Raw genomic sequence first — 14,934 nt, 5'->3', positions numbered from 1 at the left:
TTTTAAAACTCCACTCGCTGTAATCGTGGTGAACACATAAACAACAATGTTTAATGAAAATTATATGAATAAAAATGCATTTCAACGTATAATCGTTTTTAGTTTGTCAATTTTAGTTTCTTTAAATGACGATGACCTTTTTGCCACAATTCAAGATGCCAATAGCGGCATTTTGATTCCCTCAAAACCTTAAATCAAGTCTCTCAACCAACACTATACAACAAAGAACGGCAATTTAATTATGAATTTTAGAGATCGCTTGTTTACAAAACTATCAAACAATGTTTTTCAAAACTTGTTACTGAAATAAGGTTATCGTTTCACAGAAGTATTTGAAAGTGCAACCATAACATCAATTTCAGAGAATAGTTCGCTTAAAAACGAGACATTTCAACAGTGACCACCGTTGCCCGTTTCATGATCGTTTGGAGTATGAAAATCATAGTTCATTTATTAGTTTATCGTTTCTTATAGTTGCTCCGTCGAACTACTTCAAAACATTGACCTGATGAAGTGAAAAGAAAGACCTTATAGGTTGAAGGAAATTATTAGCAACATGCATCAACGTTGAAAACGTTGGATTTGAGCAGATCGCATTAACGTCGCAGAATGCAGAGACCCTGATACAATAAGCTTAAGCTTCTTAAGCTTAAGGAAATTTCCAATGAAGAACAATAACAACAAATCTTTGTTTAGAGAGCATCATTTTACGATCGATCAGTACAACTGAAATACACTAAATAAACCAATTACATCGCACATCACGAATGGTCCTTTTGCTAGGATGAAATACTAACAAGCAATTTGTCTCCAATGTGCATCTGTCTCCATTGTTTCACCGAACATTGAACACCTCTGCAAATGAACATCTAAATTGTATGACACAGTACAAACACCCACGCGCGTGGACCTGCCACGAACTTCTGCCACGTTGCCAAAGCCCACTGGATCCGTTTTTACGTACCCAAGTAGCCTACTGCGAGTGCACCACGTGCACGGAAGGACTTTGAATGGGAAACGGGGAAAATCCTTTCCCACCAATTCCCTCACTCACAATCACATACGCATATAAAGAGCGGCACCAATAAAACTGGAAGGGTGTGGTGTGCGATCGGAGAAAAAAGGGGGTCAGGCCCGGCGTGGAGGTTGGTGGAGTTTTAACAAAATAAAAACATCAGCCAACGTCACCTCCACTCTCGAGAGACACCGCGGTCCCTTGGGAGTCCTGGATGCCTCCTCCTCTCCCCGAAAGACGCACACCACAAAGCGTGGCTCGCGTACGCCCCTGATGACGGTGGCCCTGGTAGCCAGGAGTGAAGCAGTACCAGGGACTGGGGTGCAGAGCGAGCGTTTTGTGCATTTATATTGAGCCGTTGCCATTCCCGGATCGAAACCGAAACCGAACCCGTCCCTACACGGCCTGCCATCGACCGGGGGCCGACGATGACGACAATACTCATACACAGAGGGTCGGTCGCGTGACGCTACACGGTCACCAATAAAACCGCAGATGGTGTCATCGTCGGTGGCGCGTTACATCCTCGCATCCCGTAAACCGCGGACAGAGTCCACGGAGTCCACGAAGCCCACGGTGTGCAGTGTGCGGCCATAAAAACAATATCTCTAGTGCCAGCACCAGGACACCCTTGGCACAGAGTTCGTTCAAAGTTATTTACATTTCCAGCGGCATTTTCTTGCGCTGCATTTGCGAGGTGAAAGTCGCTGCGCTTCGTTTCGTGCAGTTCGTTGGCTCGTAAAATGGCAAATGGTTAAACATGGGAGGGTTGAGGGGGTGTTTTTCCACCCCTTCCTCACCTGTTCCTTTTTTACAAGCAAATCGTAATGAATTCGATGAGTGAAGCATACAACCACCGACAACAATATGCTCGACCATTCCGGTTGTCGAAACACAAACTAGTATATTAAACTGAAGAGGGACATTCCATTCCGTGGGATCTGATTTTTCCGATTCCGAACATTCACTAAAGACATATCATTCCACGCGGCCATTCCGCGGCCATTGCCATTGGACCATCGCAAAATCTTCATTATTATATGCCACATAAACCTTAATGAGCAATAAACGCAAAACGGAACACAAAAGGCGCACTCGCGCTGCTACTCAGCCTCTGGCCAGCTTTGAATTGTCGCCCAAAATGGCCAATGCGCCCTGCAGAAAACGGGCCACCACACTATTAGGAATCCATTTGGTTACACTCCGCAGACCAGCTGGCTGGTGAGGCTTTTAATAAAATGCAATCCATCTAGATGAAGCCGCATTTATGGTTAAGCTTTGCGGTATGTCCTTTTTGGACACACCACGAAAACACCTGCGCTGGCCTGTGGTGCCATTGCCGCGCCGATGTGGTCGTCTGCCTTTCAGGGCTGGCCCCTAAGACCATCGGAAGCATCGTAATAATGATGAGCCAATCATTGAGGCGTACGGAATAGGGGTGCACTGCCGTTGCGTGCTGTGTTATTTCTCTGCGGGGAGTCATTTTTGCGTTGCGTACAAAGGCAACTAGCAGATGTTCGTCCGGATGGGCATGTAAAATTATGAATTGCCCAGGACAGAGCTTACCGAGTTCTTCGAGTTCCGGTAGCATTCAGTTCGAGTTTGTGGTCGTGCGAATGCTTAAGTCGTCGTATTTGGTCGAGGAGCCAAATACTCTCGTGTGCACTGTTGCGTAGTGTGTCTCGATTCATAGTAAAGCTACAAATTTTCTTCGATGAGACTGTTTTGCGGGTACCAAATGTGCTTTGGGAAGTAACAGAAATCCCTACATAGCTTTTGGTGCGGATTCCCCCCACAAACTTCATTCATAGTTGGTCATTGGAGGGATAAGAAAGAAATGTGTCCGGTACTCGGTACTGGAGCAATTCCCTAGTGCATGTATGCGTATACACAGGTGAATACACGGGCGTTATGGCCGAGCTGGTCAATAAATACATAAATCCTTACCCCACCAAAGTCGAAGTCATTCCCATCCGAATACGTTCGCTTTCTGATCCAAAATCATCATCATCACCATCACTGTGCAGGAGTAGTTCTTGTCCTCCTTATAGTCGTCGTATTTCGTGTGGAAACCTATCCTTGGGCGGTAGCAGTAGTACCAGCAGTAAACTTTACGTGTCCTAACTTCACACCACACCACCAGACCTTCTCAGCGAAGCCTGAGCTGAAGGGGGCCTACCGAATATCTCAAGAGAAACATAAATCCCACGGAAAAAGGGAACTAATGTAACGTCGCCATACGCACACACCAAACACACTCACCGACCGAGGTACGGAACATGGCAAAAATGTTCGCCACCGTCACAGGATTTATGAATCCCGATATCACCCCGTAAGCTCAGAAGCAAACCCTGGACCGGGCTGTAACTTCGTACCGGTGGTGGTGTCAAGGAGCCAAGGGTTTTCCGTTACCGTACAGGTTGGAGGACTGGTGGACTCCGGACACAACAGTACCACCGCCGACGACAAGGACACGAGCAGGGCGTAGAGAGTGCAATATATAATAATTTATTATTTTAATAACATTTATTACTGCTCGATCCGTGCACTAGAGTTTTGTAGCTCGCGAACGAACGCGCGAACTTCTTCCGGTCGGTCGGTCGGTCGGTCGGTCATGACGAACCGCCAAGGGGTGGTTAACGTATTGCTTTTGGGTATCGATCGTGATTTTCGAGCACGACTAGTGGCTTCTCACTAGCGAACTATGGTGATTTTGTTTGTTTTGTATCGATGAGGCAGATAAAAATATCAGAATTCGAAATGACAAAGACGGTTCAATAGACTAGAATACGTTAAAAATGCAGGAAGCTGCAAATGTCCGTTAGGTTGAAGATCATAACGTGAACGGTCCAAATTGATCGACGGATGGTGAAGGAAGAATAACACGACGATGATGTTCGATCGCGAAAGCCAAGCGCGAACAGAAACCGATAATTCTGTGCGCCTGATAAAAAAAAGCGATGTGATCCTCAGCTATGTCATGTATTCCTGGAGGAATGGACGTGCATCCTATTTCAATTCTTCTACACAACCTTGCACTTACAGTAGATCGATCGTCGGTGTCGTAAATATTGTAGGATATGTTTTTGGACAATTAAAATGATTAAAATGATAAACTTTGCACACGTTGCCTCCTATAAAACATATTTCGGATCTAATATATTAAATGATCTATTTAAAGCATTCTAAAAAGAGTACATCTCAGTGCCTATTTAAAAAAAACATGAATTTCATTTAGCAAAAGCGCTATTTATTTGTTGCATTTACTCACAAATCAAAAGCCCCTCCTCTACAATAAATAAAGAGATTCTGCTTTTAGAAAATAAAAAATTATGTTCAAACATGAAACTCCATTCTGTAGGATACATAAAAAACTATGAATCCATTCCTCTGGCCTAGACGCCCAGACCAGACACACTAGAAGTTTCACACAATTCCTCTGCAGCAGCATAAACTAATAAAGATTATCAGAATGTGCCTTATGTTAATGTGCATCAACGTAAATACCCTCCTATGAGTCATTCAATCTCAACCAATCTGTTTACCCACTTCTCGCTCGTATCAGAAATCCATGAGTGTGTAACCATTCCGCCGTTTACTAGCAGCTCTGCGCTGCCACTAGCGAGGCTGAGTCCCTAAAGGCAATCGCAAAAAATCAAGAGCAATTGAGCAAACCCTTGAGATATTGATGTAGTGCAATAAGATACTAACAAACACCATGCCAAGTATATTGTGAACAAGAAAAATTCAACGGAAAATGCTTAGTAGCGCCATGCTATCAGACCGATTCCGATCTGGCGATCCATGAACGGATCAATCGAAACTGGAATGACTATCGTAACGGATAATGGCACCGACGGAAACACTGGCTTGGTCTAGAGCGAATTTATGTCTGCTTACATCGACTCATCCCTGTGAACTGGTAATTCTTTAAAGGAAATAACCGCACGTGCGTTGCCTATGGTAGCAAAGGAATCAACAGCAACAAACACCACCACAGATTCACAGAATAACAGTGAAAAACGCTTTACTAATATCCTTAAACGCACGTAAAACATTCGTCGACATCTTTCCCATTGCCTAAGTTAAGTTTTCATTCTTTACAATCCTTGATGGTTCAAAAGCTGATCGATTGGTTTGACGGTAAGGTGACTTCGGTGTCCGTAACATGTCAACGCAGATGCTGCAACCAGTCGCACGTGGCCGACTGTTGTCGATGACGATTCTTGACATTACGGTAGCCATTTGTGGTGAACCAATGAAGCCTTCTTGCCTCGAGTAGTTCAGTCGATGCCACGGTTCTTTCTTTCACTGTAAAATCATAGAATTTACTGTTAGCACTAGAACACTAGAAGATAGATCACTGAAATACGCACTTCCTTCTCCTCGTAGTGGTAATTTCTAGATTATTTTTGATAACCACAAAGCTGAATCCTGCCGAGCTTAGCTGAACCAAAGCTGAGAAAAATCCTTCGAATCCTTTCACTATGCAGACACTGATGATCGTGTACAATGTGTTTGCTCGACTTAATGATCTTCAATAAACTACTTTTCATTGGCTAACATCCACAAGACCATCGACAGATCGCATGTTGAGCCAACAGCGACTACCCTCCTCAGAGGACAGCGCGTTACTAGCAACGTTGGACTGACTCGAGTAGATCAGTTGTGCCTAATCGAAGGGGTTTCTCTCGCATTCGGTGAGATTTTTCGGAAACACCGATGATAATGAACAGCGCCCGCTTGTCCATCAACATTGGCGAAGCTGTTGCGTAATCAGACACAGAAATTACGCTTGTGACTGGTGGATGTAGCTAGATAATGGACAAAAAATGTCTGTTGGGTGCTATGAACGAATCTCGCTCTACTACGCACCCAACGCATGTCAAAAGGCATGCCAGATGATTAAGAGGTCATAAGAATTCGTCGCTCCTTATCAGTCGTCGACCATTCTAGTGATCAACAGCAATTGTTATCAACACGCATAATTTACTGTCTTACACAACAACGGCACAGACATAAGATTAATCCGAAATTGACAGACGAGTGTTGCTGCTCTCATCCACTTTTCGTTTAACTCCGATCGTTTTGCTGGCATCACAGATCGTTCGAAAGGTATAGAATACTATGTTGCGACTGAAACTAATTGATTAAATTTTTCACATTCTCTCCTCATTTCCACCACAACTAAATCACAATCAGGGAACAGATTGAGCAACACCGGGGCCCTGCGAACATGAAGCGAACGGAACAGCTTACGTCGGATCAACCCTGTGCACTGATGGTTCAATATATCAAACAGTTCAAGGAAACAAACGACAAGATATGTTAAGGTGTAACCCAACTCGAATCTTATTCGAAGAAATTAATAATCCAAATGTGTAACTCTCTAGCAGATCAACTGAAATGAATCGGACATCTGGAACATCGAGCGCAAATCTCTGTGACCGAGAAGCAGTGCTAACAGTTTTCCAAAATAAGTCTGGTTGTAGTTAATAAAGTAATGCATCCTTGAGACTTGCATCACTTTTGCAAATTCAAAATGCAAACAGAAATGGAAAAATATGAAAATCAGCAAAAACTCGACGGAACTACCTTGTGAAAACTTATAATCCATCAAAAGAATATCGATAGCCCGCCCTAAATGGTCGTTGCTCCAGAGGGATCACGTGCTGCAAGAAATCCCTTTCGCGAAAGAATTGTTTGGTTAAGTTGGGGCTTCGGTATTTTCGGGTAAAAAAAGACCCGTTTTTGGCGATTTTTTGTGACGTAACCATGCAACTTTGTTTTTTCAAGTAAATGGCATATTAAACTGATTAACTTGATATTCCAATACTTCAACTTGATATTCCAAATTTTCAATTTTTGGCAGATTTTTGAAGTTGAAAAAGTGACGCTTTTTGCGATTTTAATAAAAAAACGAGCTTTACATAATTATTTTTAATAAAAAGTATCAACAAATTAAATGATATCTCTACGAGGCTACCTGGCAAAAAGTGTACAGATTATGTGTTAAAAATTTCAAATCGATCGGCCTGGTAGTTTTTACGGCACGATGGGAACCTACTTTGAAAACGTTGGTTTTGGGGAACGCTCTTCAAAGTAGCGAGCTCCACTGAGCCTCGTATGAAACGCGGATTTTCAAAAAACTGTATCTTTGTCAGTTTTTCCTCGATTGATCCAAAAGTTTTACACAATACTCTTGAAAGGATCAGCTTTCAGGGAAAAATGTTAAAAACATGTGTTACCATAAAAATTAAATACCGAAGCCCCGCCTTAAATGATCCAAAGGATACACCAAAGGAGAGTTCAAGTCCACTAACAAGATAACGAGAACCAGATTCCTTTTGTCCATCAGCAAAACTGAGCATCCTTTTAGTGGCAAGATATACGTGCCTATGCGTCAAATGAAATTGTAAAATGGTATCCATCGGACCCCTGCACTGCACTGATGATCCACATGGATTAACCACAAATGTTCTACAACTTTCACCACTTTCATCCGCTCGAAACTCGACTCTAAACCACTGCTTACTGTCTATCGGAGGTAACGGGACCTGCTGCATAATGGGCCACGGAAGGCATCTCATGTTCTGCCCTCGCCCTATTTGCTCACGAATCCATCCAGTGCCCGTCGTTGTTGCGCGGAGATGATGCCGCTCTTAGAACTAACAGAAGGAAATCTGAGTCCAAAATTCGATTGCTTGCCAAAAAGGTTTCCCCGTTTCATTGCTTCTGCTGCAACTAGAATGATAGAGTGGAATTGGTTTTGATTTTTTACCAGCCAGCCGGACCATCGGCAGCACCAGTACACCCTGATGGAATAGAATCGCCATCCAGGAACACCCTTCCCTGCGACTTTGGTTGGTGCTGGGTAAAGCGTCGTTAATCCTTCCACCGCTCGATACCGAGGGGTGCCCCCAGGGGCATATAGGGTTGTTCTGGCATCGATGTTGAGCATATTTGGTATTTTCTTTTTATTAATCATCAGCTTTTTGTTTGGCTTATGGGTGCCAGTACCTCGCCACGACTCGAGCGAACATCGCGGAGTACGTTACTGTACCCTTGGGTTCCAGGGGGTTATTCCCCGCGCGTTACATGGGGGCATCACTCTAATCCTTCTGCGTAATAGGCATTAGATGTCGACCGGCCGGTATAACCCATCTTTTTGCTCTGGCGTCAGGTTGCCGCTGCCCCTAGCGAACTCGATTCCCTCGAGGAAACGCGACCAGATCTCGGTTCAGACCTTCTATCTGCACTCTTTGCCCTGCAGTCTGTCATAATTAATTTTCGAAGGGGTTCGACCAGCAGCAGCAGCGTTCGCCCTTCCGTGCAATTTGATTTCTTTGGCCGCTGATTTGAGAAGGGTACCCTGGTGCCTTACATGCACTCCTAGGCCGGAGCAGGAGCTGGGTGTTCCATTTCTGACCAAATATTTACGTTTGCCTGGTCGGTAAATAGCTTCGGGACAAGAGCAGGAGAAAAAACGAGAGGGGGACGAAAACGGTCCGCTATGGTAAGGATTATGTGAGATCTCGTCCTGAAGTCCCATCGAATTCGTTCAATGTGCAATGTATGCATGGCACGGATCAAGTGCATCTGCTCTCCCGTGTGGGGCGGTAATTTATCATTTTTTAAACAGACGTCTGATTGTTGTTTTGCAGAAAACACATTGAAACCGAACGATGTCCTCCGGCAATGTAAAATCTAGGGGAGCCATTGGCAATGAAATAGTAGCACATCATATGAAATGTGCCAATAAAGAAAAATGACAAAATATAAAAATGACAAAACATCAGATGCTTCTTCAAAAAGATTCAAATCGTCTGTGTAGAGTAATGGCGATAATGAAACATCTGTGAAAATTCCGTTCTGCATAAAATGTCAATTAAAATAAATTCCTATAACACTAGAAACAAAACCAAAAGATAAAAAATGTGTAAAAACAACCAAAATATATAAAAAAATCACAATCTGTTCCAAATTAATTAATGCAACTAATTATACGTTACTTTATAAAGCGTTCGATTTGCTTTCAGAACAATCAATATGATATACTACAATCACTTTACAAATTTTAATGGAGATATTGTTTTATCAATTTTCTTCTTTTTATGCTAAAATTGTTTTGATCCTTTTTTATAAACAACTTTATTACGTGAAGATTACTAGATTGCTTATGCTTCATTTAATACTTTTATTAATTAACTCTTATAGAATGACATACCTTTCAACAATATTGTGCATCATATTTAGATTTAAAAAAAACATACTGAAAAACCATCGTCTGCCGCAAATTTAATAAAATCAGTTGGTTTTGCTTTAAAGGTACATAATAATGAAGCACGTTTGCTCAACAAACTACTCAAAATTATTATTTTTCACTTTCATAAATCTAAAAACCAAAATTTTCTATAAAATGGGTGGATCGATCAATGGCGCCAATAAGGTATGATAAATATTCAATTATTATACCTCAGATGATCCAGCATCGAGCAACGATTGACATGACAAAAAGGTTTTTTAAATTACCCTTCCCTAGAATTGATGCCATGGTAATATTTTTACAAAATTCGCTTCAAAACTTGCTCAATTAATGTTGAAGAGATGATTGCACGATTGAAATTTGAGGAAAAACTGAAACTGAAACTGAACATCGGTTAAATTTCGTAAAAATGTAACACCGGTTGAGTATATTTAATGAATATGTTTTTAAAAGAATGTGACCAATAATACTTTGGAATTTATCAAATAAAGCACATTCAACGTAATTATTAATAATCTCAAGGATCAGGAATAGGAGTCTTGGTGCCGATGAAACGCTGGCAAAGAATTTCAAATTCCAAAACCATGGGAACCACCTGGCATTCCACGTGGTGAACCTATTTTAACCCAGCGCCCACCAAACTCATACTGATTGGATCATTATAAATTCAAATATTCCCATCATATCTGTGTATCGGACGGCTCCCTTCACCCTCGAAGAAACAAATTTGTATGATTCACCCTTCGCTTTATCGAGAGAGAGACAGAAATAAAGATGATCGGAAAAAATCACGAAAAGCAAGAACTTTCCCTTCGTTAGCGAAGTGAAACTTTCTACCAAACCATCAAGCCATACAATGTGTCTGTTTGCGCTCGTTCCTATCGATAGCCGGCACCGTTCGATTCCCCATATGCGATGGCGGAAATTTAATAGGTTTACATGTCATTAAATTAGCGTAATGCACATGGCCTATCCAATTTCGAATATTTACTTTCGTTTTTCGCTACGAACGTGCACCCCTCTCACACCAAAGCACCAAGAGGAGTCCCTGTACGTGTGCCTGCGCGTGTGTGTGCTTTGTGTTCTTTATCAGGAACGGGCGTTGCGTAATTTTGCAGCCACCAGCGCACGCCACGTTTGGCGTGCGTCGTCAAGGACTAATGATAGCATAACATGAGCGTTCTTACCGTACTTCAGAACCTTCAGCCCAGCGGTACCATTCCGCTGCCTAATGATCTTCCTGTGAATGATGCCACGTTTAGCGTGGTACTCATCACCCAGAACGCACTTGGGCATACCCGTTTGTGAAAGTAAAATGGCGCGATCCTTGGGAAAATGTACTTCACTTCCACTTCACGATGAACGATTTGAAGCGATGCATTTTTGACAACTCTTTTGTCTGGCAAGGATACTAGGGCATGTGGTTCCATGTCCCGGAACCCTCTTATCTCGGTAAGCCCTAATTGCCACGTGAAACCCATGCACCAGTATTGTTCCCATATATTCCCCTGAGAGGGGCGATGCGCTTGAGGATGCGCTCGCAGCAGGATGCGTGCAAACACACGTGCGTGTACCACGCAAGCCGTTTTCTCTCGGCCCATCTTATCCCCGGTACGTTCGATTCTCATCCTTTTTTGGTGCAGGGATGCTGTTTTGACAGTTGATCAAGCGTTATGCACACCTCACTTTTATGTGAATCGGGAGCAGGGAACCGTTCTGTGGTGTGGTAGCGGATGAAACCTCTTGTTGAGATAATTGTCGAGCATAATTGGCATCGAGTGCAGTGTGCCATGCACTCGCAACCGTTAAACGGCGTTTCCATGGATATCTTAATACATTGATTGACAAAGTACGATGTGATGCTGCGACTGAGGTCGCCACAGCCATGTACCACGAGTTGTGGATCGTGCTTGAGGACACTTTGCCGGTACAGGGTTATGATGAAAGTACCTCGGTCCTCGATACGTTCCAAATCGTTCAGTTCTTGAAATGTGCCCTAAAATGCAGAAAAGAACATTTTTTTAAAAATAATATGTTGAAGTATACTAAATTGTGAAAAAGATTTTATATGACTGAAAACTCATTACAAATGACAATAAATTACCAAGTAATACTAACATAGAAATAAAATCAAAAATTATCAGCATGTTAACTGGTTTTTAAATCTAAATCTAACGGTGGTACGGATGGACCATGAATACCCATCACCAGCAGCACGCTGTCGCCCACGTGTCAAACCGTATTATCCGGCTAATGATTTATCAAAAAGCCAAAGCCCATGCATCACTCTCAAGCCGGAATTCATTGCTTTTCTGAAGACTTTTCGTACGGCGAATTGAACCGGATCGTCATTGGCATCATAAGCATGGACGCTCGATCTGATCTCGCGCGGCCAGCAGCAACGTCATTGAATATGCTTCGCTTCCACAAAGCCGCACACGATGTTGCATCGTCATCGACAAAACTAGCCTACTCCGACTTGTCACCAGCGGAGCGAAGCTACGAAAACAACGGAAATACGTCTTCCGGTTCCGATTGGAATGGACGATAGAGAGAGAGAGAGAGCCCTCGATGCCAAATGGCTGACCGAGTATGATGATGATGCTGCTGCTGCTGCTGCTGTGGTGTGTCCTGCTGGTATGTTGACTTCCGTAGCCCCGTAGCGTGGGGCCAATGGCCAATCAGTGCATTCAAGCAGTCAGGCCAGGTCGAGCGAACCGAAACGAGGTCCTTCTGGTGGTCCTTCTAGCCATCTACGTGCCAACAACGTACTTGAACGCGTCACAGCCAATTCCACTGCCGTCACCACTGCCTCTGATGGACACACGTTTTGGGCAGCAGAAAAAAGGCCCTTGGCCAACGTGGCGCGTCTCTAGTTAAACATTCCGTTCGCTTGCGGCTTATTTTGCCGTTTGACCTCCGCTGGGGGGGGTGCCTCGAACGAAATCAACGGATGGTGGTGGCCATTGGCCGAAAACAACCGAGTCCCGGCACCGTTCAGCGAAGAAGTCGACACCCGCGTCGAGAGTACAAAAGCTGCGCGAAATAATTGAAAACGCGCCACACCGGGCACCAGGGACGAAGTGAAATTCCGAAACCGTTCCGAGGAATCGTGGCAGCGGTTCATGAAAAATCCGGGCCACGTAGCCTTTGCCGGGCTGGGGGATGGATGGAACCTCTCGTTGTCCGGTTATCGTTGTCGGTGCACATCCGCTTGACAGCGGCCATCGGTGCGACACTCATAATCGAGCAATCTCTGAACCAAATCCATACCGGAAGTAGCGCAGCGTGGGGTCACCCTTTTTGGCGATTTCCGCGACCCGGAACGTCACTCGGTAGCGTACGATGATGATGACGGCAAAGGCAGGAGGACACGGAGAATCGATGTCTTGTGCTTCATTTAATGAAACTCATAACCCGATTTCACTAGCAAACAAACATCGAGTCACGGATATTCCACGGTACGGAAAGTTGGCCATGACATGGCCATGCGGTGAAGGAGATGGCGCGCAATGGCAACTATGTTTCAATTATTTTCCCAAAAAAGAACTTCAATCACTGAAGGCGGTGCTGGATGCAGTTGACCTAGAAATTCAAGAATATTTTTTGTGTTTTCTTTGTGATTTTTATGTAAACTGCAACTTATTTAGTAAAAGTGGTTCATGGATTTATTAACATAATTCAGTTTTTATTCTTACTTAATCAATTCAAACCGCTTTAAGGTGTTAGGGTATAATTAAGTACCACTACTTTGCGGCACTTATTTATTTAGTAAACTCATTCATTAAACATTAAACAGTTAGTTTTAATAAAAAAAACCGCACAACACGACTTTCTGCAAAAACACATATAATCATATTTATTTGAAACCAAATCCATCCACCTAGTTTGAACATTAACTAAACAAAGATTATTTCATAATTTCGCGAAATGATTCTTTTCTCGTTCTTCCTAATCATTACCATCATCATCATGTCGCATTCGCGAGTCCGTCGATATATCGAGGATCCGGGTCTAGTACATTGCTTTCACGAAATCGCAGCCGCAGCTTTGGGCAGCTGAGAACAAATATTTTAACTTTACAAATAATGCGCAAGCGATAAGCTCTGTTAGGCCACTGGCCCCTATCTAAGCATCGAAATCAACTGATGACAAACGATCATACTAGAATAAAACAATGTGCATCTGCTGGCGATGCTGTCATTGTCCACACGATCGCCTAATGCTTCCTATACTATGGAACTGGCCTTATCGTCCTATAACTAACTCGTTTTTCTCCGTTTTCATTCTCTCAACCGGAAGCTAGCTTGCTTTAGGGCCCAATGTTGAACAAACATGAATCGTAAAAAAAAGGAAAACAGATTAAAACTACGCACAAGCACTAATCTGTCCGGCGGTGGAGAGTTAACGTACCCGATTAACACGTGGTCCCGCGGTGTTAACGAGTCGCAGTTTGTCGCACGCCGGAACCAAGGAATCTGTCTCGAAACATTAGAACGCAAACTCGAGGTCGCGGTCTGCAAGAAGCGGACGATAGACTACTTGAGATGGTGGTGGGGTTCTTATTTCTTGTTCAAACGATCAAAAAAGGGGCTAACACTGTTCCGTTATGAGAAATTTCAACACGTTTCGTGTCACCGTTACTGGTGGATTGATATCAATTACGACATAAAGTGGCGAGCTCCCACGGAAGGAGGGGAGCTGCTGTTGCTGCTGCTGCTACCTGCCTGCCCTCGAAAGAGGGGCTATTCGTATCGTGTACAAACGAAAAAGAAAAGGACTAACCCTAACAAACATGGCAAAGCACGGTAGAGCGACGCGTGTATCTTTTAATGTAAAATATCGAAAAGTGATTAATAAAAAAAAAAAGAGATTGAATAAGACATTACACAGACGCAGGTGGTTCGGTGGAATGGTTTCTGTGCCACTGGCTGGGGCTGTGTATAAAGAAATTCATGAAGATCTAAAGACAAATGAGATAAGCTGTGAAGCCTCAAATCATGTGCAAAATCGGTTGTTTTAGCTCGAGCGGAAATACCTTATTGGGAAGCAAAAGTCCATTATCATAATCATCCTCACCCAGCTTATTCAGCTGTGGGAAGAGCCTTCAAAACGGAGGACGCCGATTCGAGGGAGCAGATGACGATCGCACTAGACCGCGACGGCCACCACTATTTCCCGCGCTGAATGAGGCAGCTTCATTTCTCATTTCTCCGGAAAAACTACCAGAGTGTTGCTGCTGCTGCTGATTGGCACTGTTATTGGAGGCCAAAACGGCTAAACTGCGCTGCACGTTGGGATAGATGGACTGGATCAGCTGCTGAACGGCAGGAATTGGTTCCTGTGGTCCTTGCTGCTGTTGCTCCAGGATGATCCGACCCTGCTCGACGATCTTCTTGCGCAGCAGAGCATTCTTCATGATCGATTGCGTGTGCAACTGAAGTTCACGCTGTGTTGGCACCCGTTGCCCCTGATGTTGCTGGTGCTGCTGGTGCTGGTGCTGGTGCTGCTGCTGTCTTCCCTGCTGACGACCGTCCAGTGAAGCGTTCTTCATCAGCATCTGACGCAGCGATTCGGTTTGCTGGTTGTTTTGCAGCAACTGCATCAAGTACTGCTGCTGCTGCTGATGCTGCACACGCTGACTTTGAACGGC

At 43.7% G+C, this 14,934-nt stretch overlaps 1 protein-coding gene across 1 annotated transcript in view; it reads right to left on the bottom strand.

Moving 5' to 3' along the window:
- Positions 1–13,113: 13,113 nt before the first annotated feature.
- Positions 13,114–14,934, bottom strand: part of LOC126571804 (protein cup-like) — a 4,314-nt gene continuing 2,493 nt past the window's right edge. Inside the window, exon 3 of the mRNA XM_050230631.1 lies at positions 13,114–14,934. This exon is cut by the window's right edge and continues 1,006 nt beyond it. Within this exon, the coding sequence (XP_050086588.1) occupies positions 14,389–14,934 (546 nt within the window). The 3' untranslated portion in view covers positions 13,114–14,388.

This window comes from Anopheles aquasalis, chromosome 2 (assembly GCF_943734665.1).
Source record: "Anopheles aquasalis chromosome 2, idAnoAquaMG_Q_19, whole genome shotgun sequence".
Classification (NCBI taxonomy): domain Eukaryota; kingdom Metazoa; phylum Arthropoda; class Insecta; order Diptera; family Culicidae; genus Anopheles; species Anopheles aquasalis.
The sequence above is the reverse complement of the archived record's forward strand: the minus strand, read 5'-3'. Positions and strand labels throughout refer to the sequence as shown.